The sequence below is a fragment of the Neodiprion fabricii genome, chromosome 2 (genome assembly GCF_021155785.1).
Source record: "Neodiprion fabricii isolate iyNeoFabr1 chromosome 2, iyNeoFabr1.1, whole genome shotgun sequence".
In the NCBI taxonomy this organism is placed as follows: domain Eukaryota; kingdom Metazoa; phylum Arthropoda; class Insecta; order Hymenoptera; family Diprionidae; genus Neodiprion; species Neodiprion fabricii.
This window is the reverse complement of record NC_060240.1, coordinates 940,393-965,028: the sequence shown is the minus strand read 5'-3', so window position 1 is coordinate 965,028 and position 24,636 is coordinate 940,393. Positions and strand designations below refer to the sequence as shown.

At 38.2% G+C, this 24,636-nt stretch overlaps 6 protein-coding genes across 18 annotated transcripts; 3 read left to right on the top strand and 3 right to left on the bottom strand.

The window, feature by feature from the left end:
* Positions 1–1,468: 1,468 nt before the first annotated feature.
* LOC124175353 lies at positions 1,469–3,175 on the bottom strand. Its single transcript, XM_046555526.1, has 2 exons — positions 2,923–3,175; positions 1,469–2,739 (listed from the first exon to the last, which is right to left on the bottom strand). The coding sequence occupies exons 1-2, from the start codon at positions 3,039–3,041 to the stop codon at positions 1,470–1,472; spliced, it is 1,389 nt and encodes a 462-aa protein (XP_046411482.1). The 5' UTR covers positions 3,042–3,175; the 3' UTR covers position 1,469.
* Positions 3,176–3,325: 150 nt separating this feature from the next.
* LOC124175365 (protein tramtrack, beta isoform-like) lies at positions 3,326–24,598 on the bottom strand. 8 transcript variants are annotated; one of them, XM_046555553.1, is made up of 7 exons: positions 13,920–14,024; positions 9,931–10,112; positions 8,920–9,131; positions 8,614–8,796; positions 8,010–8,358; positions 7,746–7,841; positions 4,513–5,620 (listed from the first exon to the last, which is right to left on the bottom strand). In XM_046555553.1, exons 2-7 carry the CDS (start codon positions 9,983–9,985, stop codon positions 5,334–5,336), a joined length of 1,182 nt encoding a protein of 393 aa, XP_046411509.1. In that variant the 5' UTR covers positions 9,986–10,112; positions 13,920–14,024; the 3' UTR covers positions 4,513–5,333. The 8 variants fall into 8 exon arrangements, with proteins under 8 accessions (XP_046411510.1, XP_046411509.1, XP_046411517.1 ...); XM_046555554.1 differs by lacking the exons at positions 4,513–5,620; positions 13,920–14,024 and adding an exon at positions 3,326–4,506 and having other exon boundaries at positions 9,931–10,069; XM_046555561.1 differs by lacking the exons at positions 9,931–10,112; positions 13,920–14,024 and adding an exon at positions 24,517–24,598.
* On the top strand, positions 10,062–12,793 carry LOC124175361 (zinc finger and BTB domain-containing protein 6-like). 2 transcript variants are annotated; one of them, XM_046555540.1, is made up of 6 exons: positions 10,064–10,409; positions 10,679–10,865; positions 10,968–11,144; positions 11,501–12,017; positions 12,174–12,233; positions 12,306–12,793. In XM_046555540.1, the coding sequence occupies exons 2-6, from the start codon at positions 10,683–10,685 to the stop codon at positions 12,692–12,694; spliced, it is 1,326 nt and encodes a 441-aa protein (XP_046411496.1). In that variant the 5' UTR covers positions 10,064–10,409; positions 10,679–10,682; the 3' UTR covers positions 12,695–12,793. The 2 variants fall into 2 exon arrangements, with proteins under 2 accessions (XP_046411497.1, XP_046411496.1); XM_046555541.1 differs by lacking the exon at positions 10,968–11,144 and having other exon boundaries at positions 10,062–10,409.
* LOC124175362 (zinc finger and BTB domain-containing protein 37-like) lies at positions 13,999–16,285 on the top strand. 3 transcript variants are annotated; one of them, XM_046555542.1, is made up of 5 exons: positions 13,999–14,137; positions 14,431–14,617; positions 14,695–14,871; positions 15,202–15,727; positions 15,915–16,285. In XM_046555542.1, the coding sequence occupies exons 2-5, from the start codon at positions 14,435–14,437 to the stop codon at positions 16,274–16,276; spliced, it is 1,248 nt and encodes a 415-aa protein (XP_046411498.1). In that variant the 5' UTR covers positions 13,999–14,137; positions 14,431–14,434; the 3' UTR covers positions 16,277–16,285. The 3 variants fall into 3 exon arrangements, with proteins under 3 accessions (XP_046411498.1, XP_046411499.1, XP_046411500.1); XM_046555543.1 differs by having other exon boundaries at positions 14,108–14,220; XM_046555544.1 differs by lacking the exon at positions 13,999–14,137 and adding an exon at positions 14,187–14,309.
* LOC124175363 (dual oxidase maturation factor 1-like) lies at positions 16,159–20,776 on the top strand. 3 transcript variants are annotated; one of them, XM_046555547.1, is made up of 11 exons: positions 16,159–16,296; positions 17,554–17,734; positions 17,833–17,890; positions 17,974–18,108; positions 19,188–19,286; positions 19,408–19,561; positions 19,632–19,843; positions 19,925–20,041; positions 20,125–20,231; positions 20,303–20,433; positions 20,597–20,776. In XM_046555547.1, the coding sequence occupies exons 2-11, from the start codon at positions 17,573–17,575 to the stop codon at positions 20,658–20,660; spliced, it is 1,239 nt and encodes a 412-aa protein (XP_046411503.1). In that variant the 5' UTR covers positions 16,159–16,296; positions 17,554–17,572; the 3' UTR covers positions 20,661–20,776. The 3 variants fall into 3 exon arrangements, with proteins under 3 accessions (XP_046411503.1, XP_046411502.1, XP_046411504.1); XM_046555546.1 differs by lacking the exon at positions 16,159–16,296 and adding an exon at positions 17,286–17,424; XM_046555548.1 differs by lacking the exon at positions 16,159–16,296 and adding an exon at positions 17,332–17,354.
* Positions 21,046–22,971, bottom strand: LOC124175357 (probable splicing factor, arginine/serine-rich 7). Its single transcript, XM_046555534.1, has one exon. It carries the CDS (start codon positions 22,684–22,686, stop codon positions 21,187–21,189), a length of 1,500 nt encoding a protein of 499 aa, XP_046411490.1. The 5' UTR covers positions 22,687–22,971; the 3' UTR covers positions 21,046–21,186.
* Positions 24,599–24,636: the final 38 nt, after the last annotated feature.

Below are 24,636 nucleotides of genomic sequence, written 5' to 3'. Positions count from 1 at the left end.
GAATTGGAGAAATCGAATATGGTCGTATTCGGGTATACGATACTCTCCATTTTTGCCGAAAGCAATGTTGTGGGAATCGTAAACATTCTCAGATTCGTCAGAGTGGTCAGAAAATTCGAGATCCAGTTTTAGGTGAGAATCTTCACGGCTTTCGGTGTGTACGAACTTTGTTGGGTTGTCAGCAAACTGGTACAACTTTTCCATGCAGATCTCGTGTGCGTTTTGCTCTCGAGATTTCGAGTTGTAGGAGTGTTTAACTTTAGACTTAACAGTGGTGCTCGCGGACGAGACTGTGGCACGAATTTGGGACCGGGGTGCCGGCGAACCGACAAGAGTCAGATTCAACTCACTCGTTGCAAATTCGTCTTTGTTTTCGCGGTTGTTCATTGATTCAATTTTCTTCTCGTCCACTATTTTTTCACCGAACTTTTTCAAACCGGTACTACGTTTTGACGATGGCTTATTCACTACGTTCGAACGAACAATGAACGTGTTGCTTCTCAATGGCGATGCGGCGAATGAATTATGAGCGCTAAATTTTGCGGACATATTTTACTATGATAATTCAACGTGAGAAATGACTGAGAAATTCGACTATTCGGTACAAGTGTTTTATTATTTCAAGAATCATCCGCGACACCGATAATCCAGTAAGAATTTTAACTGGTTAATAAAGATGTTCCAACTTTTTCCCGCACTCTCAAGAACCGTACAGACTCGTTGAAACGAACCAACGAACGCAAAGAAGGTCGCTTTGCACTATCGCTCGTACGAGACTCGATTGATAATCATAAAAACACCTAGCAACCTAACAATTTTTCCTGTAGGCGGAGATAACAAGTGTAATGACGCGTGCCAAACAAGTTGCATGGGAAACACGCATGAATGACGGGGTTCCATTGCTAGCGCATTCATTCCCTCGCTCGGTTTGTTATTAGGTTATTGATTATTTTGTGAAACCTATTCGAGCAGATGCGCAGCGGAATTCAAGAGTAACTATCAAAAGTACAGACGTAAATTATAAAAAATTGTACAATGCCAGACTGATGACTGATATTCAAGCCTTCGTTGATACGGTATCAAATAAATCATTCTCTTCTTATTGACATGTGCGCTTAATCACTCAGTGGCAGTAATTGAAACAGTGAGATTTCTAATTTGATAATTTGGTTAAATCTACAACTAAGATATTAGGTATTGGACAGGTGCTTCGGCAAAGCCAGATGCTATCCACTGAGCATGTCATATCAGGGAATCACAGATTTAAAACTTATAGTTTTCCTGCCGACTCTAAAACCGTTAACACGTGTGCCCCGATGCAGAAATACAATGTTTGTAGCTATAATCATGTCCGGAGAGATTTATAGCTTCATCGCATCTTTCAATTTGACGAAAGTGTACATTCCAGCTGGTAAAATGAATTGTGGTTTTTTTTTATCGTAACTACAGTCCAAAATGGAATACTACCATCAGCTTTCCAACAAACGGAAACACTTCCACAAACCGTATCGGGCCTCCCAGTCAACGAAGAACAGTTCCGGTTTGTCCCAGAGCACGTGATGGGTGGCGAAAGAGTAGTGAGACTGTATGGGTGGATTCAAATGTGGGGCCCATCGGGCCCTTTCCATCACTATCTTGTTGACGTACTGGTAGAACACCTTCGCACCGTGAATCCAGCAAAGTAGGGATAGTATGGCCACGACGCAGGCGTGGACGTGGAAGGTGACTTCCCGCCTCAGGTCGTCGCGCTCCGTAGTTAGATCTTGAAGATTCATGGCCAGACAGACGAGCGCCGCAGCCGTGAAGCCGCAAGGCACTTCAATTGCGACGAGGCAAATGGTACAGTAGGACATTTCAAGATTGAGTCGAGCCGAGCAATGGTTTAGTATTCCCCTGATCAAGCATTCGTGAAGTTCGGCGCGGTTGTTCTTCAGGAAAATCTTGTCCTCTCGATGGTACGGGCTTACGTTCAGCTCGTACTCCGTGTCCTCGAAAAATATCTGTGGCGTTTCGAGCCGCGTTCTGTTTCCACCCCTGTCGATGAGGTACTGCATTACTCTGTTACCCAGCAGGCTGACCAGACGGCTGGAGGAGGCAATCATCCGTGTCAGGAGCGAGAATACATCCGGAGTCAGGGTGTCTTCGAACAGTTTCGTCGCGTGTTTGTAGGCCGCGTATTCCAAGCTGCTTCCAAAGTCCAAGACGTCCTCGTCGCTTACCGTTTGATCCACGGACCAGAAACACATGTGTCGAATCACGACGAGGATGTGATCATTTGAAAGATGCTCCAGGGTCCGTTGGACGCAGACCTTCAGCCCTTTTTTGAACTGCTTGTAGGGTGAGGTGTTAGCGCCTTCGCCAATACTGGCACGATAAATGCCGAGCAGTCTTTCCAGGGCAACGACAGTTGAGACGGTTTCAGGCCAGTCGTAAGTGTCCATAAACTCGTAGAGCGTGCAAACTATCGAACGCGCGATCTCGACCGGCGTTGTTGGCTCTTCAATTTCGTTCCAGAGCTCGTTCACCACCGTTGATCCGGATATTCCAAGACTGACCGGAGCGGTTATCAAGTCCAAAGACAAATCGGGATACTCGAAGAGGTTCTCTTCGTTCATTACACTGATCACAGCTCGAACGACTTCGGATTCATTCTTCTTCATAAACAGGCTCAACAGATCTAGGTAGGAATTCCTTGCCATTCGATACTGCCGACGTTCGTTCCAGTTGCAGAGCGATTCTCTGTGATAAAGAACATTTTGAAAGTGTATCAGTAACTTAATTGAACAATGCACAAGCTCCCTCGGATTTTGCGACTCTATTTCCTCAGGGGGTATTCTACGAATTATCATCCGTAGTTTTCTCAATCCTTTTTCGTAATGATTTTTTGTACGATCAGCATCGGCAGACTCGGCGAAGCAGTACCTACGAAGTCTCTCCAATTCGTCAATCAGCCTACCGTCGGTAAGGGGTGTCTCGAGAAAATTCAAGTGGCAGATGGTACGGCCATTGGATCCTGCCTGACGTCGCTTTGGGGATGTCATCTAATCCTTGATCGGAAGCCGAATGGACGACTCATTTTACTGCGGTGATCTTCTCCGGATAAAATGTGACTCCACATCTATCCTGTCGGACAACGACATGATAACACTGAGATTCGTGTTATTAACTTTTTCCCCTAAAAAAATTGAACGAAGATTATTGCTAGCATTGCCTACTATTTTCGAAGCAGCCACATCGCCACAAGATCGTTTTTGCACCTCTATACAATGTGCGACAGAAGAGGAATTAACTCGGGCATTTATGATAGGAAATTGTATTTCACTGGTTTCTAAAATGGAAAATATTTTATTACAAGATTTAAAAATTCATTATCCTACATTTACATGCGTTTACAACGACACGACTCTCTCCCAGCTTTTAGACGTAGTATGTGAGAGGGTACATCGACATTATGTATATGTACAGTATAATAATATTACACACCAGAAATCAGTATGAAAATCAGTTTTCAAGATGCGGTATAACGGTACAAGTTTCTTTCACCGAAACACTAACCACTGGATCTCATGTCAATACTGCGATTGCAAAATTCCAACTTCTGATTATGAAAATTAGTTGATGGAATGTAATTATAGTTTACATTTACATGCATGGAATAAAGTCTTTCCCGTATCTAACGTCATTATCGACATGCCTTTAAATCTCCGCCAACGACAATTAGGAATGCTCAATTCTTATATTGATTACTACGATAAAAGTCTAATAAAATATTTTGCAAAATATAAATCACTAATGTAATAATATGTATAAATATTTACATATATACGTATCTTGTATAATCTCACATCACGTTATAAATAATATAATGATAAACTCAAGTATGTATATATCGTGTATGTGTAATTTAATACATACATATATAATATAGTAATATAACATTATTTCTCTCTTACATAGTTTGTTTTTTTTTGCCAAAATTCCTTTACCACTAGCCATATACACAATATGTATGTATAATGTTTATCGACAGGTAACTCGACCCACTTTCTTCGATTCATCGTACATCATTTTGAAAAGGAACAGACTCCAGAACGATTATTTCAATCTCAAAGATGCTTTAAATAACGTTTCCTGTTTGCTTTCTTCCTGCCAACAGTCTCCGTTAATTCCTCTTCGCCTATTCATAAAATCAACCATGACTTTTTTTTTTCTCTTTGCTGACAGAATTTAAGCTAACTTAAATAATATCTGTATCTAGTCCTTTTTTCTTCCTGTAATGGTATTCTGATTGGTAACCGGGAGGGTGGTTATGGTTGCGAACTCCGGTGGGCATGAACCTTTCGGCGATGACTGCACATTTGCCGCGACAACCACGGTGTTGTTCGGCGCACCGATAATGGGATCGATTCAATACTTCAGAGCGCGATGTCAGATTATACACATATCCTTCATAGACCAATTGTGGGCGGCCTCGTGCGGATAGTCTGTAAGTTACTGGTTCCACAACTGCAAATGTTATATATATATATGTATATATTTATATATATCATACTTTCAGTACCTCAGATATATTGTTGTAAACATCGTTCTCTATAATTTTCAATTTCAGCAAAGCTACCCTCTTCCAGTCTCAAACTCTGAATAATGCATTGTTTCAGTCAGGGGTTACAATCTTATATGCAATTGGCTTACCGGCTTAATCTTAACTTACAAGTACAGGACAGTGGAAAATTTCAAGAAGCTAATGTCAAGGCTGGTAGTCGTTGAGCAGTCTAAGTAAATCTACGACAAATCTGTTAGTGAGTGAATTCGTTGTTGAATATTGATGACAATTAATTAAAAGGTAGGTATTATTATCAACACAAGAAAATTGTTAAAATGATGTAGTGAAAACTGAATTGCGAATTCTGGGAATAAGCTACAATTACACCTGCTGTAATACTGGGATGGTAAAAAAAAAAAAATTATCCAAATTACGATTTTGCAGAAATAGAACGTTCTGAAATTCGCAGCGATTTACTACCAACCCTGTAGCGTGTACTTATAGCGTGCGTTGACGGAGTTTAAAAGATAACAAAACTTTTGTCGAGAAAAAAAATATGATACCGCAAGTCGATTAATAATAATATAAAGTATATGATTTACAATACCATTAGTAATCAGTCGGATTTTATAAAAAGTACCATTTGGACTTGAATACACTGGCGATCTTTGATTCGTGATACTTCCCATAGTATAAATGATAAGTAGTAAGATATTGTAGCTGCATAGGAACTGTTCTTTTGCACATTGGCAGCGCCCTAGACAAATTGCTGACAAATAGTAACCAAGTGTTACATATTCGAGGCAATTGGTAAACAATACGAAACGTTAGCTTCGATTTTCTTGCCGGAGGAGAAAAAATAGCAAGAATATTCGGATATTCGTCTATCATGATTGTGCGTTCCATTGATTCTTAATATTAAGTTATCTTCCGAAATGCAACGAGCTTTGCATTTCCCTTTATAGTTGTCTTGGCACCTCCAATAGGTTCTAATTCCAGGACCTCTGTTAATACTGTAGGCTGCATGGTAGACAAACCCATTCAAGTGAAGCCGTCGCAGTGCTCTACCATTTTGTTCTACAAAAAATTAATACGTCGTGTATTAATTAAGGCTCTATTATTGGACAAAACGATCAACATTCTTTTCAATTTACCAGATGTGCCAAATTTTTTTTTCCTTTTTCAAACGCGTCGGATGAAGGTAAGTGTACAATAGCTTTCTCGTCACTTGTATTCATTGAGCTGTAGGGTAAGATTCAATTCCCAACTTGGAAAATGATTACTGTCTTCACAGAAAAACTATAGCTTACAAACCCGGGCGCGACAAACGAGTTTTGAGTGATAAAACAGTCTCGTATGATGCATACACATAGCTTTATTTGTAAGTATTAGCTCTTCAAATGTGTATATATATATATATATATATACACATATATATACACATATATATATATACATGTATATATTTATATGCCAACTCATAAGGTACATGTGTATATGATTGTGTACGATAGTCACTCAGGTAATGCCACGTAGTAGAATCAAAACCCGTAGGTTTTCTATACACAGCTAGATTTTACAATGGTTGATATACTTATAAGTATAAACCGTGTTCAGTAATTCCCTAATATCTGAGAGTATGAACCATTTTTCCAGCCTTGCTATGTTTTTCGATGGTTTTAAGATGAGAATCGTGTGGCGGAACTGTCGGCTGAGACACTACGGCACAACCATGTTTTGTGTAACACCTCGCTTGACATTTACCAAGCGACGAACGGTATATACATTTCCAATAAGTTTTGACACCCGCCCTGGAATGTACCGTGTAGATGTGACCTTCGTGAACCAGCTGAAGATTACCTCTGGAACTCCGTATAAACGACAAGAGGCCTGAGAACACCAATATACTAGTATCATTGTCTCACTCACCTTTTACTTGAAATGTACGCGCCAGGCACTTCTTTCAATGCATTTCACTATAAAAATTTGAATAATCGTCAGATGTTTCATACCTGATCTATCATTCTTTCAGTTATACGTTTACCAGAAGAAATTTTGCACCGTATTCACAAACAAATTACATTGAAATATGTTTTCCAATTGCCTGATGTCGATTTGAAATGTTGCTGTGACGCCTTTGTCCATCATGTTTCAGAACATTAATATCACTTTTCAACACTTATTTCGAATAACATTACATGCATAATTTTGCGAATTCTTCAGAGATTTTTGAAAGAGAATAGGAGCAGATACTGTCTCACTGAATATGCTGAACGTTAGCAATATTTGTCAAACAGTATTTCGTGGGTGTCTAGTCGATTCTAAGAGTGGTTATAAATGAAATAACCAATTTTCCAGACTAGAAGCAAATCTTGCTTTTGGATATATCAGATCACGAGCTTCAAGATTCTCTCAATGCAAAACAGGTTTACGGTTACTGCATTGATTATTGGAAATTCTTATTGTTCGATTTATAGAGCCTGCGGTAATAGGAATATCACAAAAAAAGCTGCGAAATGGCACGGCGTAAAAATAATTGGCCAATTTATGCCAATTACTAGGGTTTGCAAGATTTACGGAAAGCATACTTTTCCAAATATGATAAATAAGTATCATACATTTCGTCTAAAGATTGCCAGTGTACCTAAGGACCAACTATACCGCGGTTCCTTCAGATGAAAGCAGGTGTTTATGCAATGAATGAGATTACATGAGCTCTCAACAATCTGCTTGAATATGATTTTGAATATGAAATGATGTAGTGATCCTTGATACAGTTTGTTCAACCCTACATATGATTGGATCAGGATTAAAGGTACTCCACATTTACAATTTTACTAGATCTGTTACTTAACCGGATAACGAATACCTCAGATATTGAACATCAAATAGATGTCAATTTTGAACTTTACTATCATTTATCCCAAGTCACTCTATCAGGAGTTCACATTAGCTATATTTTAGTATTGTTTAAAATACACAATGCAAGAACGTAGACTAGATGTTGAAATATTTGAAAGATATATTTGCTCGATGGTAGTATTTTTTGGTATCTTTAGAAGAGAAATTAATTATGTCATAAATTGAGTGTAATCGTAATGTAATCAACAGTAATTCATTTAAGTAGGCGTACGGTCAATTAAGTATATCTTCAAAATATTTCAATAACAAATACTGGGGTAACATGTTTCAGCAAACTTACCTTGGACGCCTTCTCCTCCTTGTGAACATGCCGAAGGCATTGGACTATTCATGGATGGTTGATCAGTTAGCTCACCACCACCTCCGTCGAGAAAACCTTAAAATGCCAATAATCAGTAAACACAATGGCTAAAAATAATATCAGCAGTTTTATTATGAATGATTAAGACAGCTTAATAAGAAACAGTTCAAATTCAATTAACAATTTCTTTTTAAATTCCGGGTTAGCTGGTAACAGTTAAAAAAAATTTTCCTTCATAATCACCTTTCTCTGCGTCATTTTGAGAGTTTAAAAACTGCTCCAACGGTTGGTCTAGAAAATATGGCTCGTCTGTTACGTCGAAATCCTCTGGTTCAGACTTTGCTTTAATACTGTGCGGACTCTCTTTTAAATATTCCATTTCTTTCAAAGCTGGAGGTGAGGTTCTGTTTCGTTTGGGGGTCAAGGAACGAGACCTCGTTGATTCTCGTAGCCTTTTTACAGGCCTATTTCCATCTAAAGTTTCCGAACACGTTTCACCGGTATTGGGATTAGAACAAGTAGCCACATCGAAGTCTACTTCTTCGATTAGTTCGGAAGGAGGGAGAGGCGTGTCGCTCTCTATCGGTGAATCCTGAAGAATATTGTTAGTCATTAACTATTCAGGGCGTTGACTTTGATTTTAATAATAAATGCATCGACAGTCTTGATAAACTTTTGTAAATTTTTTATAAAAAAAAAACAAAAAAGACCTTTAACGATTGCTTGAAAAAGAATTTACTGTTGTCATTTTGTTCAATCGGTAGAATTCATTTTACAGTAACATAGGCGCCAAGCTTCGGCATTGTTCCAGACTTGGATAACATTTAATCAAATAAAATAGACTTACACTGTGGCTATTCTGGTCGCCGGCTAAACCTTTTATCTTCAGTGCTTCTGCGATTTTTAAGAACGAGGCCAGCTCGTTATGACTAACGTTTACTTCACCTTTGTACATAAATTTCAACAGCGCCTCTACTTGCGAGTAGCCCATGTCCTTTAAGACAACGACGGGATGAGTGCATGGGTTTGCCTAAATGCAATCAGAAGACTTAAGGAATCTCGAAATTTGGAGAATGTTTACAATTATCGAACGACATGCAGATTTCACAAATTGTTTTGTTTGTTTTTTTCCTTAACTGACAAGGACTTTTACCTTGAATATTTCTTTGAAGTACGGGCTGCAAACCGATAAAACAAGCTTGTGAGCTTGCAGGAGTTTTCCTTCAACGGCAAGCGTTACATCGACTAATTCATGATCGCTGAGATGTGAGAGGAAACCACAAGTTAAATTAGAGGTGAAATTATTCCATTTCAAAGAATAATCTGAATTGTCCATGTCCTTTCGATTCTTGGCCATATCTCGAGCTGAACAAAATTCACAGGTTGTTTATTGTTAGAGGAGTGTCTACAGAATCAGCGAAAGCTGTCAAGTTTACAGGTCAAGGGAATTAAGTAATAACAAACAAGGGCCATAAACGAATTTAACGCATCACAGGGAGTGAAATTGCGAACCGAGGATGTAATACGTATTACATTACGTATAATAATATCTGTTGTGTCGTGCAACGACGGATGTAGATCAGTGAAATATCACACCTGTGAGGGTATTCTGACTGTTGGAGCGATAGAAACACGTTGATAAGAAGATTACATTCGCTCCGATATTATTCCGCCCAAGGCATTTGTCTCTACCAAATGTTTACGGTAACTATTTCATAGTCGGGGGGGGAAAAAAATTGCCTGCCTGCCTCACCATCAGAATTTACCGTCGAGTAGTTGTCGTCATCATGACTGTACCGCGACCACAAGCGAAACGAGATGATAATAGGAAAATAAAATGGCGACGATCTAGTTTGTTTTGTAACGATGTAGTACGAGACGGGCTAGTACTTAAAACGACGCCTCTGCCTGTCGGGATTTTTTTCTCCCCTTCAGATCGATAAGCTCTCGAAATAAACGTGTCATTGTAATTTGTATCCCTTGGGTTGGGAGTTTCCCTTCTCTAATCGGTATTCTTCTATCCGTCTATCGTCGCAATCACCGTAATGGATCTAGGCACGATCTCGGTGCAGGCCGTCGTACGTAAATACAACGAGTCATGTGTTCACGTGAATACACTGAACGTAAAACACACGACACACGCCTACCGAGTACCCATACATACCTATGCAGGTACGAAGATAGCACGCATGCGGCATATGCACTCTATACCCATGCATACATATGGATATGAGCGTGGAAATGCGATGCAGCGCCGTAAGATGGGTGTTTTGTTGTTTTTTAAATGTTTAATTTACGTCCTTCGGGGGCTCGGGCTGCATAGTTCGTGGAGTTGTTGTACACCGCCTAAAAACACAAATAAATGGACGTGAGTTTGTCGCTGATATTTGCACGATACTGCGAGACTGTTGGACCAGGAGAAGCTGTACGAAATACGAATGATAGTTAAATTATCAGGGAAAATGTATATGTCAATATTTACAAGTGAATGTATTACGAGACGTCTGATAATATAGAATGAATTACGAAGTTTATACTTTTTCGGAATTTAACTCTTAATTCATGAGTTGTTCAATGATAAAACATCTCCACAACCAGGACAACGCACCCAACTTAAATACCTGCAATCATCATCAACGTCAGGTATAAAAACTAGTCGTTAAACCACTTCTACCGAAAGAAAAACCTTTGAGTAAACAAAGAACATGATTCAGCTTTGGAATTCACTTTCAACTGTTCGATACAGTCAAGTCTCGGGGACATGCGAGATGCTTGACTTTGTCAATGAAAGTTATGTTCAATTCAATTCACAAAGTCTGATACCAATATCTGTGAGCTTTGTCCTTAGCTCCATTAGTTGACAACATCTATCCTAATGAAATTTTCTGAAAATGGATGTCTCTTTCTTTCAGCGCAATGTCTGGCGAACAGTTTTCGCTAGTATGGAACAGCTTCCCAACAAATTTGTCTTCGGGTTTATATACCTTGCTTAACGACGAACAGCTTGTCGATGTAACACTCGCGGCGGAAGGTCAATTTTTACAAGCACATAAGCTGATTTTGTCAGTATGCAGCACTTACTTCAAGGAACTCTTCAAGGTTTGATTCTGATAGTCGAGAGTCGCTTGTTTCATTTCTAATGGAAATAACATTTAATTGCTCAATCTTTGCGGACTAAGAATTGTTAATACCTTGTTGCAGATGAATTCTTGCAAACATCCGATAGTTATTCTCAAAGATGTTAATTACCGTGATTTGTCTGCTCTTCTGCATTTTATGTATCAAGGTGAAGTTCGTGTCAAACAGGAAGACCTTGCCAGCTTTTTAAAAGTAGCTGAAACCTTGCAAATCAAAGGTCTCACTAAGGACAAGAGTGAGGTGATAATTTAGCCAACTATTTCTTTAGACTCCTAAACAATATTGAGAAAAAAATTAACTGAAAGAAAGTACCAGTCTCATAATGGTTCGTTTCAAATAGCTGTATGATTCGTGTGGCCAAATTTAGTGCAAAAAAAATGAAGAGCGTTTATTGCAAAAAAATGCCTGTGTCCGTTAGGCTAGCTCTTAAGAGTTCTCTTCAATGTGTGAATGTAAAAAATAGTTCCAAATTTGAAATGTAAAAAAAGAAACGGCTGTTTACTGCACTACCCATGTCATTATTCTCTGTGAAATAAGTATGAAAAAAATTCTATTCCATTAGTTGAAACTATACTTAAATCATTGTTCACATATAGAAAGATAACTCAGTTACCGACAACAACGTTCCAACGCCTGGAGAGAATCATCAAGAACAATCTAGGGAACTAGAGAGTATTCTTGAAGCAGTATCGAACTTGGAAAGAAAGTCTCTTAACGATGAAACATTTGTGGCAACTCTACAGGAAGAAATTGCACCCATCCCTGAAACTACTGAAACATTGAATTCGTCACAAGACCCGGTATCTCCTCCACCGATGAAATCTGTATATGATAAAGCTTCTGATCAACGAAGAATCACCCAGCCTGATAGTATTGTACGTGACATATTGAATAGAACATCTGAAGACTTTCAACAAATGGAAGAGAATGTCACAGACGAGCCATTAGACTATACCTCAGATATTGCTCGCTTGTCGAAAACGAAAAATGAACCGGTTGATTACACATCTGACATAGACTTCGACCTGGTCTGCAATAAGGAATTTGCTAAGCAGGAGAATTTAGATCGTCAGAACAGTAATCTACATGCACAAAGTAACTTGACAGCAAATAGTAAGTAGCGTAACATGCTCGATAAACATCAAGTCACCTCGTTACTATTCTATTCAATTTTTCGTGTTGGCAAAGTTTTTTACCAAACTGTTCGCTACATACGTCCTTAAAGCTGAAATATGAAAACGAAAAAAAAATCAATTTCTCTAATTACAGAGTGTTTTGAAAATTCACAACTTCTTACTTATAATCCAAGCAACCAGGATGAACCTCTACGTAAGTTTAACATAGCTTTTGAACTTCTTGAACAATAAAAATGGCAGGACTTTATGCTAGTTTTTATCCCAGCATTCAGCCACTTGGAAGAAACTTTTGGTACGGATTTTTCATTCAATGGAGGTAACTACAGCCGAGGCCGCAAAACAGTGAAGGGCATCCCAGGCAGCAGTTTGCCTTTGGAAACAACACTGCGTGTTGTTTCTGAACTAGGGCCAACCATACGAGTCGAGAGAGGAAAAGTTATTCGCATGTATTCATGTCCGTGGTGCCTGCGTCACTTTACTCGTAAAGAGAATCTCAAATTACACGTTCGCTATATTCACGGACCTCTTGAAAGTCTGACATGTAAACTCTGTGGTAATAAATACAAAAATAGTAACAGTCTTCGCGTACACTCTTATCTCTATCATAATGCAAAGAGAAACAAACATAGTAAACCAGCACATGCTGGTATGTAAAATCAAATTTGTATTAAATATGATAGTTTTTGTAGTACTAGAAAACGCAAGACTAATTTGTTACGTTAAACATGTAGGAGAGCGAATAAAATTGTTATTATTATACGCTTACATACTATCATTTATCCTGAGTACCGTACCATAAGGATGAATAATTTCATTTTCAATTCAATTATAAGTTCTCTGGGCACAAATGGGCCAAAGAAGAATTCTAAGCAAGTAACAAAGCTCATGAGAATCATTCAACGTCAAGCAAAATATCTCTGATAGCGTGTTCTGTAAGATTGTCACAATTTTATCTGTACATTCCATGGAACTAGTAAATCTATGAAACAATTTTTCTTTATTTAACATTAATATTTGGCAATCAAGACTAAAAATCAGAAACACGGTCTCGTTGAAACGTTCAAGTCTTCGGTCCCCTGTCATTTTATAAACCAATGCAAACGAACATTTTCAAACTCTTGCAACATACCTGCATTGTATTTTTATGCAACTTTGGGATAGCGAACAATTTCGTTTGTTACAAACAATTCTATGATGGAAACGTGTTTTTTAAAGTGAAATCTCGCGACAAAAATTCTGAAACAATATGAACCCTATTCCTTTATCAGGTTTCTAAAAAACTGAGAAATCTCAGAATGGAATTTGAGTGACGATTAATTACTGTTTGTTTATTCAAAAAAATCAGGATATATCGAGTTTGATTTTTTGTTTATTTCATCGCAATCGTGTTTAATGTAGAAAGTCTCATACATGATATTTTGACATGAGTTTGTTGCTGATCTGCATTTTCACGAGCTTGTCAACACCCGCATAAGCAGAAGCTGTACGAGATACAATTTGAGACTTAATTCCCGTGTGAACGTATCACGAGATGCTTGATCATTTAGGATGAATTTTAAAGACGTTTGTTCTCAACTTCACTCCTAATTCATTACTAATTGTTCTAATGATGTAAAAGCTATACAACAAGGTATCCAAAGACGGCAAGTATGAACAGTGATGAGAGTTGAAAAAGCGACCGCTGACTAGAAAGAGATACACAGGCTGTAGATAGATAGATAGATAGATGGATAGATAGATATATAGATAGATGGATAGAGTTTATGTATGTATGTATACATACATACATTATGCTGTATCATTCGCAGGGTTAAGTGGTAGTGGTAAACAATAAAAAGAAAGGAGAATGAATATAAGAATAAAAAATAATAATAATTACAGAGAGAGCGTGGCTGGCTTCTAGTTCTGTCTCTGTCTGATGCGTAGTCGTAAACTCGGTAGAAAAATACGGATAGTGACTCGAATCAGCCCGAACCTTGCTCTGTCTCCTTCTAACCACCGGTCACATCAGCATTGAATAAAATCAACCTGATCTGCAATCCATCCAGCCATCAGATCTGTTCAGATCTTTAAAGACAACGGACGTAGCGTCCTGAAGTAAACTACAATTATCACGAACGTTAGGTATCAAAACAAGTCGTTCCACTGATAGGAAATACCTCGAGGAAATAGAGAACACGGTACAACTTAAGAATTTCTCTTTAAACTGTTGAATCGAGTCAGAGTCGCGTGGTGTGTGACAACCATTGACTTTGTCAAGGAATATTAGGTTCGTCAGTTGCATTCGGAAAGCTCGAAAACTACATCTGCGAGCCTTACCCTCAGTTTCATTAGGTGTAGACATCAATCCTAATGATATTTTTTTGAACATGCATGTATTTTTCTTTCAGCACAATGTCTGGCGAACAATTTTCGCTAGTATGGAACAGCTTTCCAGCAAATTTGTCTTCAGGTTTATACACTTTGCTTAGTGATGAACAGCTTGTCGATGTAACACTTGCAGCCGAAGGACAAATGTTACGAGCCCATAAGCTGATTTTATCGCTATGTAGCACTTACTTCAAGGAACTTTTCAAGGTTCGATCTCGATTGTTACAACTTTGCTGTCTCATCTTGAATGCAAATAACATTTATTCAATTGTCACTTGTTGCAGATGAATTCCTGCAAACATCCGATAGTTATACTCAAAGACGTTAACTACCGTGATTTGTCTGCTTTGCTGCATTTCATATACCAAGGTGAAGTTCATGTCAGACAAGAAGACCTTGGAAACTTTTTAAAAGTAGCCGAAACACTGCAAATCAAAGGTCTCACTAAGGATAAGAGTGAGGTGACCAACCATTTTTTCAGACTCCTAAATAATATGACTATAAAAATTAATGGACACAATAAAATTATCAGCTTTGCCCCATTTTTTTATAATACTTTTACGATTTGGGTGTAAAAATTTCATGAAGACTAACTGAAGAGCGCTCATTGGAATAAAAAAAAACACTGGTCCATCAGCCGAGATCTTAAATCTCTCTTCATTGCCTTAATGTTGCAATATACGATAGCAGATAAGCATAATGAATTAGTAAACATGGAATTCACAAAACCAATCAATTTTACCTCATCACCTTTATTCGATTAATTCAAGCTATATTCCAATCTTCAACAGGAAGATGGTAACTCAGTCACCATCAATAACATCTCACGATCAGAGCTTGGAGAGAATCTTCGGGAACAATCTAGGGAATTGGAGAGTATGCTTGAGACAGTACGAAAGTCTGAAAGAAATTCCCTTGACCATGAGAAGTCTATGATAACAGCACGGGAAGGTGTCTCACCTGTTGCTGAAGCCAGAGAAATGACAAGTTTGTCACAAGACACAATATCTCCTGCATCGACAAAATCTGTGCACAATAAATTTTCTGATCAAGAAAGAAACATCGAACCTGACAGTATTATATGTGATATATTAAGTACAAAAGATGATGATCTTAATCGAATGGAAAACAATGCTTCAGACGAGCAATTACACCATACCTCCGAAGTTGCTGACCTGTTAAGAACGAAAGACGAGTTCGTTGATTACACATCGGACATCGGCTGCAACATTGTCTGCAAGAGAGAATATGATAGCCAAGAGAATTTAGATGACGGGAATAGCAATCTACATGCACAAGATAACTTGGCGGCAAATGGTGAGTTACGTTTCTATCGTTTTATTCAATTTTGCATCCACCCTTCTCCCTACGTTCTGACCAAACTATGCTAAACGAGTTCTTGAAGATAAAGTACGAACCAAAAAAATTTCGTTCTGTGATTCCAGGTGTTTTAATTCTCTTGATCAACAAAGATAGAAAGATTTCATGCTGGTTTTTGTTTCAGCGTTCAGCCAACTGGAAGAAGCTTTTAGTGCCGATTTTTCAACCACTGGAGGCGACTTTAGTCAAGGGCGACAAACAATGGGTGCCCCAGGTAGCAGTGTACCTCTGGAAACGATACTGCGCGTTGTGTCCGAATTAGAGCCAACGATACGAGCAGTGAGAGGAAAAGTTATTTGCATGTACTCTTGTCCATGGTGTATGCGTCACTTTAGTCAACGAGGCAATCTCAAAATACATGTTCGCTACGTTCATGGACCTCTTGAAAGTCTGACGTGTAAACTTTGTGGTAATACATACAAAAACAGCAACAGTCTTCGTGTACACTCTTATGTCCATCGTAACGCAAAGAGAAATAAACAGTAAATCAACACATGTCACAACTGGTATGTAAATCAAATTTGTATTAACCACAATAGTTTTTGTAGTAATAAAAAACACGAGATATATTTTCTACATGAAACATGTAGGAAAGTGAAAAAATTGCTATTTTATATTTACTATCATTCATCCTGAGTACCGAAATGTAGGAATGAGTCATTTCATTTGTATTTTAGACATAATTTCAATAAAGACAATAGCCAAAGGGGACTTCAGCAGCAAGTATTCAATCTTACGAGTAAAGAGGCTGTCTTTTTGATTCTTCATTTCAAAATTTCCTGAATATTCTAGGAGATTCCAGGCTATTTCAAAGTTTTCAGGGTACTTATAACAAAATTTCTAAATAGATTTTCACAACTAGATGTATACATACGTGGCTTTCCGTGCCAACTTGGCAAGACTTTCAAAGTTGAAATTGTTGATCTGACTGCAACTTGGCTATCTTTTTACATTCTATGAAAAAAGATTCTTCATTTTTTCAAATTTTTATTCGTCACAGTTTTTGAGTAAAATTTTTTTGAAAAATTCATATTTTCTAAGATCCCTCATTTTCCTATTGCTTAAATCTTTGCTTTGACCACACGGATTTACCAAAACAAGGTGATGAAATTGTTTGGGAGAAAATCAACTTTCTAGGTAACATATGTTGGAAGTGCGCTGGGTTCGTCTCTACACTTGATTCTTAATTAGAAATTTGTAAATTGAATTTTCGGGATGTATGTCCCTTTTGAAAAATGCGAAAAGGATCTCGAAAATGTTTGCTTCAAAAGCGAAACTTTCAAGGCCCATACGATTGTTGAACTATGACAAACGTAACGGAGTACAACAATTTCTCGGGCTAATAGAGACCCTGGTAACTGTAATCCTTCAACATCTTAAGACGTGTTTATAACTTTTACCAAAAAACTTATAAACTTATGCAATGAATACATAAATAAACGAGTTTCAGACAACGGGAATTGACTTATCTTACACCACATCCTTTGTAGATAAATACTAAACCACGGATATAAAAGCAAGATAATAACGGGGATATACACTTTCGTAGATCCTGGGTAACAAAGTGAGTCGATGCATCAGTAGTCACGCCTTACTTACTATACGTAGTGAAGCTACAATTAGATACCAGATTGGTACGATTGCAATTCAAACAATATTATATTGATAACGTTTTCTAGATGCACTGGACATTGCATTATCATAAGTGACAATGCTCGCACCACTTTAATCGTTATTTATCATTTTTCTTATTATTTTGATAGTTCAAGCGAGTCGTTCGCGATGGGTTATTTCGATCTTGCGAGATTGGGAAATTTCCCAACACAGTATGCAGAGGTGAAAACTGCAGTCACTGTTGACGTTTTGGAAGTTGGTCTCATTCTGGCTTTTGTTATCGTTGGTGTTGCTTTTCTGATCGCCGTGTTTGGCTTCAGTATTATAAGAGTATGTATATTTTGCCGATTTACTTAAATTACAACAAATCCGTTTTACAGAGCAAGGCAATTTGAGATGATCTATATATGGTTTATTTCTTATTTCAGTGCTCGGCCGCTGCAGCGAAAATCATATGCAGTATTACTATCGGCTGTCTCTTGATGCGTAAGTCACAATACCATATATTACAATTAGTCACATTGTAGTTCAAAATGCCTGATATGCTAGTATATAATTTTATTCATCAGTGGGGAATTTCGGCCAAGAGTGGGAAGTAGGAAGTGTAAAGAGTGCGGTACCGTATCGTGCTGGTAGTCCACACCAAGTAAACGCCAGCATCGGCATAAAATTGGGACTACGTTCGATAAATATCACGCTACGAGGTATGAAGCGAGGGGTTAATCACTTGAACACACCCTGACATCTATTGCAATCATTTGAAATCTTTTGAAAACCTATGATCTTGTAATCTGCTTTACATCAGATTTCAAGAGTGATTGAACTCCTTGTTACGAAATTGTTTTTACGTCTATACACACTATTTTTTAATAAAGTCCAATTTCCTCGAGTATAATTTATATACTCTGTTATTGAATCTTGGTGATCGGTCAATTATGTAAACGTATTTTTAGTTAACGTTTCGGCCCGGATATGGGCCCTCCTCAGAACGATTTATTTATTTAACTGTCAAGAACAACAAAAATTTTTTATAATAGAAGTACAATCAGACATTAAATATTGTAGATGTAATACTCTTAGGGCTATTATATATTATTGGTTAGTGAGTACATTTTGATTAATTGAAAAAAGATAGGCTTAGAGTGTTATTTTTTCTCCTATTATTTTTTATCCTATCTTTTCCCGTTTCAAAGACTATTTGTAAATCTTTTGAATTTTTTCCAACAAACTTGACATTATGTTTGGTTACCATAAACATAATGTCAAGTTTGTTGGACAGTTTTTTAATCTTTTTAATTAATGACTTCCAACTCGTAACTCCTACATGTAAAACAACCAGAAGAGTGACAATGACTACCGTTACTCAAAGAACATTGTCTTCACAAATTGTAAATTATGAATTCGACTGCATCTTAGTCCGCTTACTATATTTAAAAAAAAAAAGGTAAATAACACTCTAAGCCTATCTTTTTTCAATTAATCAAAATGTACTCACTGACCAATAATATATAATAGCCCTAAGAGTATTACATCTACAATATTTAATGTCTGATTGTACTTCTATTATAAAAAATTTTTGTTGTTCTTGACAGTTAAATAAATAAATCGTTCTGAGGAGGGGCCATATCCGGGCCGAAACGTTAACTAAAAATACGTTTACATAATTGACCGATCACCAAGATTCAATAACAGAGTATATACGAGGGCGAGAATACCTACTCATCATATAATTTATATAACACCCCTGGTTACGTGCAATATTTTTTCATCTTTTTCCTCTTAGCAAATACCGATAACACGCCATTAGAGGGTGAGATAATCAATTACAACGAGAGATTTTCATGGACTTGGGACCAAGGGAGATTTGGATTTGGCCCTTACGGTAATATGCTTTCTAAAGTACAATAAATTATTACCTGGGTATGTTGTAACAGGATGTAAAATTCACTAAGCCACCAACTTTGCATCAAGTTACTGAATTTATGAATAACTTTACATTCTAGCTGGTTTGCTTCAACGAAGCTTCCGTGAGGCCCAACGAAAAGGTTTACCTATTCCAATTCTCTCGATCATGGAGTATTTGGTTGTAGACGGAGAGGGATTGAGATACGGTAGATTTTACAGAACGGCTGGGTGGTACACTCATATTCTAATGTGGTAAGGTTTAAAGAATATCAATTTTTCCTGAAACCTTATTGATAATAATGCTGATTCAATTTTATTCCAGGACTGCCTTTGCCACTTGGATTGTTACCAACATATTTCTAGTCAAATCGGGTTGTTACGCAGCCTATTTTCTCGCCTTGACAGGTGCATTGCAGATTTTAGCTTGCATCGTTTGGAGCTCTGTACGCAACCCTTACCCGCTAGTCATCCCATTTGAACATGGTGAAATAACTACATCCTATGGATCGAATTTCTGGATGGCATTAGTGTGTGGTACGTATAAAAAGGACAATACATAATCAAGTTGAGTAAGAAGTGCGCAACTCACTCTTACTCATTTTAATACTTTTACAGGACTCACGTGTTTATTATTTGCGGCTGTAATGTTTGTTATGGATCTTTGGTTTACGGAAGAGTTATCCTCTTTCCTTGGGCTTGATTCCATAGACGACTTTGATGATTGTGTACTCTGTAAGTACATCATAATTCGAACAGCTCAGTGTCCCTAAGGGACGTTTCACTTGGAAAGCTTACATTATTTCTTTTTAAATTAGCGGCCAATGAGGTTGAACTTCTGCGGCAAGAAATAGGCGGAAAAACGAATAACATGGAGATGAAACGTTTAACGATTCAGATGGATGGTCATGACCAAGCATCAACGGTATATAAATTATACTCAAAAATATTTCATTGAATGGGAAAAAATTACTTTCACTTGTTATTATATTTCAGAGGGTTTTAAAGAGACGATCATCAGTTGCGATAGCTCGGAAAAATAGATACAGATTACCGCCACCAGTTCCAATCCGTGAGACTTATGACAATGAGGACCCAATTTATGCAAACACTGCCAATCAGCCAGGGTAAACGGACAAAATTTTACTGTTTGACCAGCCTTTCCAGATATGTCATATAAATTTTTTATAACTTTTTGAATCTATAATTTTAAGTATAAAAATAAGACAAATTGCTATTTTACTATCCTGTATAAATTCAAGTTCGGTAATGAATCTTAATAAATTTCAGGGTTTTAATGCAGGGAGTCACAAACCATAGCCGAGAGATGCTGTATTTACCGTCGATGCAGTGAGAATCAAAGAAAATTTAATGTAGTCGAAGGTGAAGAAGAACTGCCAAGATAATAATCGACGAGTGTTTGCATTAGTTGAAGTTAGTGATGTTAATATGACAAAACATTGAAAAATATCTTTGAATTTTGCAAATTTGGAAAGACTTTGGAATAACTGAGTTTGTAAAATCTGAGTAATACTAACTTTATTACAGTTTACCGAATTTGAGATCATCCTGAAGTTCAGAAATAATGCATCTTTATATTAATGTTTCAAACGAGAATTTCGTAATGACATGCATACGTAAGAGCTTAGATTCTGTTTTTTATACACTTACGATGCTTAAGAATTATAATTAACAGAAAAAAACACAGATAAAATACAAAATTACCCCACATTTTGTACTGAATTTTGCATAGTTGATTTATTGAGTTAATGAATTTACTGTGTTCTGTAATTACATTTTATTATTTTTACAAACGATGTCTGATTGACAGGTAGAAATGAGTTTTAATTTTAAATTGAAAATAAAAATATGTTGCGTCATCAATTTTCTGATTCTACTTTATCTTTACTGTCGCTGTAGTCCGATCCACCACGACTCTTTTCGTCCGATTTAGACTCTTTTTCCGATCTTTTATCCTTGCTAGATTTCTTATCGCTCTTTTCCCTCTCACTTTTCTCACTTTTTTCAGATTTATCCACATCACTCTTCTTTCCATTACTGTCTGACTTGTCTTTACTGCGCCGCTCCTTGTCTTTATCTTTGTCTTTGCTCTTCTCAGAGTATTTTGACTTTGAGGAACGCGACTTCGACTTGGATCTTGATTTTCTGGACCTAGATTTGGATCTCTTGCTGCGAGATCGAGACCGGCTTCTCCTCCTAGTTGGCGATTTCTTCTTTCGATCTTTGGATCTGCTTCTGGATCGGCGTGACTTGGAAGGAGACCTTCTAGACCTCGATCTGGATCTATGACGCCCTCTGGAACTGCTCCTCCTTCGCGACGGTGACTTCTTCTTACGATCCCTTGATCTGGACCGCTTGGATCTGGAACGCGACCTGCGCCTATGACGAGATCGAGATCGACGATGCCTGGATCTGGACCTTTTCCTAGACCTGGATCGCCTGCTCCTTCCTCGCGACCTGGATCTTGATCTATGTCCACGGGAGCCACTGCGACTTCGTTTGTCCTTGGAAAGCATACCAATCATAGGATCTATAGCAGCAGATATTAAATTATGAGCTTCTTTTACCCTGGACATGGCTTCTTCTATCTCCTTCTGTGCTGCCTCGTTGCTCTTAGCTTCAGGCTTGGCAATTGACTGGATAGAGTGATACAATTTTATCGGTTTCTCTGCCAAGAGTTTGCCATTCAACAACAATGCAGCAATAACAGACGATTGTTCGGACAATTCGACCAAAGCATAGTGATCCGTGTCAGAGTCCCTGGTGCAAATTCTGAGGTATTTTATCTCCACACCGTTGCTGGCAAAAAAGTCCAACAATTGATCCTGTGAGACAGAAGAGTCGAGATTGGCTACCACCAAAGTTCGACGAATCTCTTCGATTCTTCGGCTGTCCAAGTGACCAGGCAAATGCGGGTACAACGGCAGACCATTGGACTCTAGCCTCGGATCGATCGTTGTTATAACATGATTCGGAGGATGTCCTTCTATCGAGTTGACAACATTAGCTGGAAGTTTTGGCTCCGATGGATATAAACCCGGAACAACCGTCCCGTTGTTGGTCAGTTCGAGTGCCCTTTGCTCATCAGGGATATCCCCATTCTGATAGGGTATGACTATGAGCGCACGGTCGATGAATACAGTGTTGGTCATGTGTTGAGCGACGGAGACGCTGCCCTGCTCGTGAAATTTAATATAACATATTCTAGACTGGACAGGAACCGCGACGTCTCTTATCGTCGGATACAACCTGATGTCTTCAATCTTTCCGAGGTAGCCAAACAGAGTTTGCATCTGGTCCTTAGTCGCCTGTGGCGCGATGTTGGTTACTTGGACCACCTTGGTCGAACCCACCGCCATATTCTCGGTAGTAGGTTTTCGTGATCAGCTAGTAATTAACAGTCGTATACCACGGTTATCCCGTCAGAATGTTGACGGCTCGGTGCAACCGAGTTGATACAGTCAGAGCTCAATCACTTCAGTCTTACTTTTAGCTAGGACACAAACCATTGCAATTCACGCTTCACTATCGCTTCGTGCACAATGCTTTACAAATTACAACGCCGTTCGGATAGTTTGGAACGAACGGAACTGCGGAACGGACGCGCTCACCAGAGTTCTCTGAACACCGTTTAACCACAAACTACGCACGACGGTCGACGAGCATAGAACTTATATCAGCGAGTTACCCACGGTCCTAATCTAGGATCCTTGGAGTTGTCTAGACGAATCAGCGCTGTAACGACCAGTAGCGACATTTTTTGTAAACGCTTGAAGCAGAGGGCAGCACCGCACTAGAGATGTTCCATTCTGAACATGGATTCTGAATCGATCTTCGGGAGAACCGATCTAATTGGATCTAATCCTTTTGGTGGGGAAAATCTATCTTTTCTATCGATTCTCCAATTAACCTTCGAATTTCGAGAGAATCAATTTTTATAGGCAGGAATCTATTCTTTTACTTACTCTCGGATTGCAGGTTTCGGGTTCCGAGACAACAATAGGATAAAAAATTTTATTAAACCGAGACACGTGAAAATATTCGAGTGCGATAATGCTTAAAACAAAGAATAACGAAAGCAGAGAGTACCCTACCTAAAAAATCCGACAGACTTCTGTCGGATTCGACACAGATCCGCTACAAATGTCGGACACAAGTCGGACACAAAATCTTGTCGGATTTTTTTTGTAGTGTAGACGGTAGACTATCTTAGGGTTTGGATTTTGGTTATATTTTACCCTTTAATTTTTAGTAGAATCGATTTTCACACGTCCGATTCTATATACTCTAGGGTCGAAATATAAAGATCGCGCGTTGTTTGGCATGGTACTTTTTTCCAAAAAAAACTCATAGTCAGAGATAATACAATTTAAGCTCATGTGACTTACTGTTAGTTATACCTGGTTATACTGCACCCTCAGGTATCAATGTTGCCGCGGCTTTGGCTCACGCTTCGGCCTCGAAATCGCAGGGAATAAATCGTTCCAGCCGCAATCGTTGTAAGCTCTAAGCGTTCACCTTTATATTCATGTAGATGACACTGAATAAATGCACATTTTCGAGGGGAAAATTATTCAGAATCACTATATAGTTTGAATACTAAACGATGATGACAATTCAACGATTTATATCAGTTAATAACGTTAGCCATGTGAATCCACATATGGTATCCTAATATACATGCACTCATCGACGCGAATGATCACAGCGCGATACGATTAGATAGCTTTACGTCCCAAAGATTGAACGGAACTACGTGGTTAAATATACTGCACGTGATAGTATTCACCGAGACTACATTTTGACGGGGTGAACCGGCTGTAGAGAAAATAGAGTTACATAAACAATTTAGAGTTTTACCCAAATTTGGGTCACACCGACTGAAAATTGAACACATGTATTTTGTTAACACGAACCCTTTTCGTCGTCCGTTGGTACTGATTCTTTAACGCATTGATCCTACCGTTCAACAAATCATACATAAAACCCTCTATCAGCGATTACTTCCCAACATGTCTTTCACTTCAAACACAAGAAATACGAATAACACGAACGGTACGCCAAAAGCTGGTCGTTAAGTTGGTGGTAAAATGTCAAGATGGCAGCGCTTCGATCGTTTATCAATTGTTTGTACTACTGGAACAATTGTTTATAAAAGAACATAGGTTAATGCTTGGATTCACATTTACCATTATTTTTCTTCCTGGGGAGAATTTCTATGCAGAATACTTAACCAGCATGTATGCACTCGATAGCACACCGTGTCACATACAAATTTAATCGAACTGCGATCGCAGAACTTTCGCGTA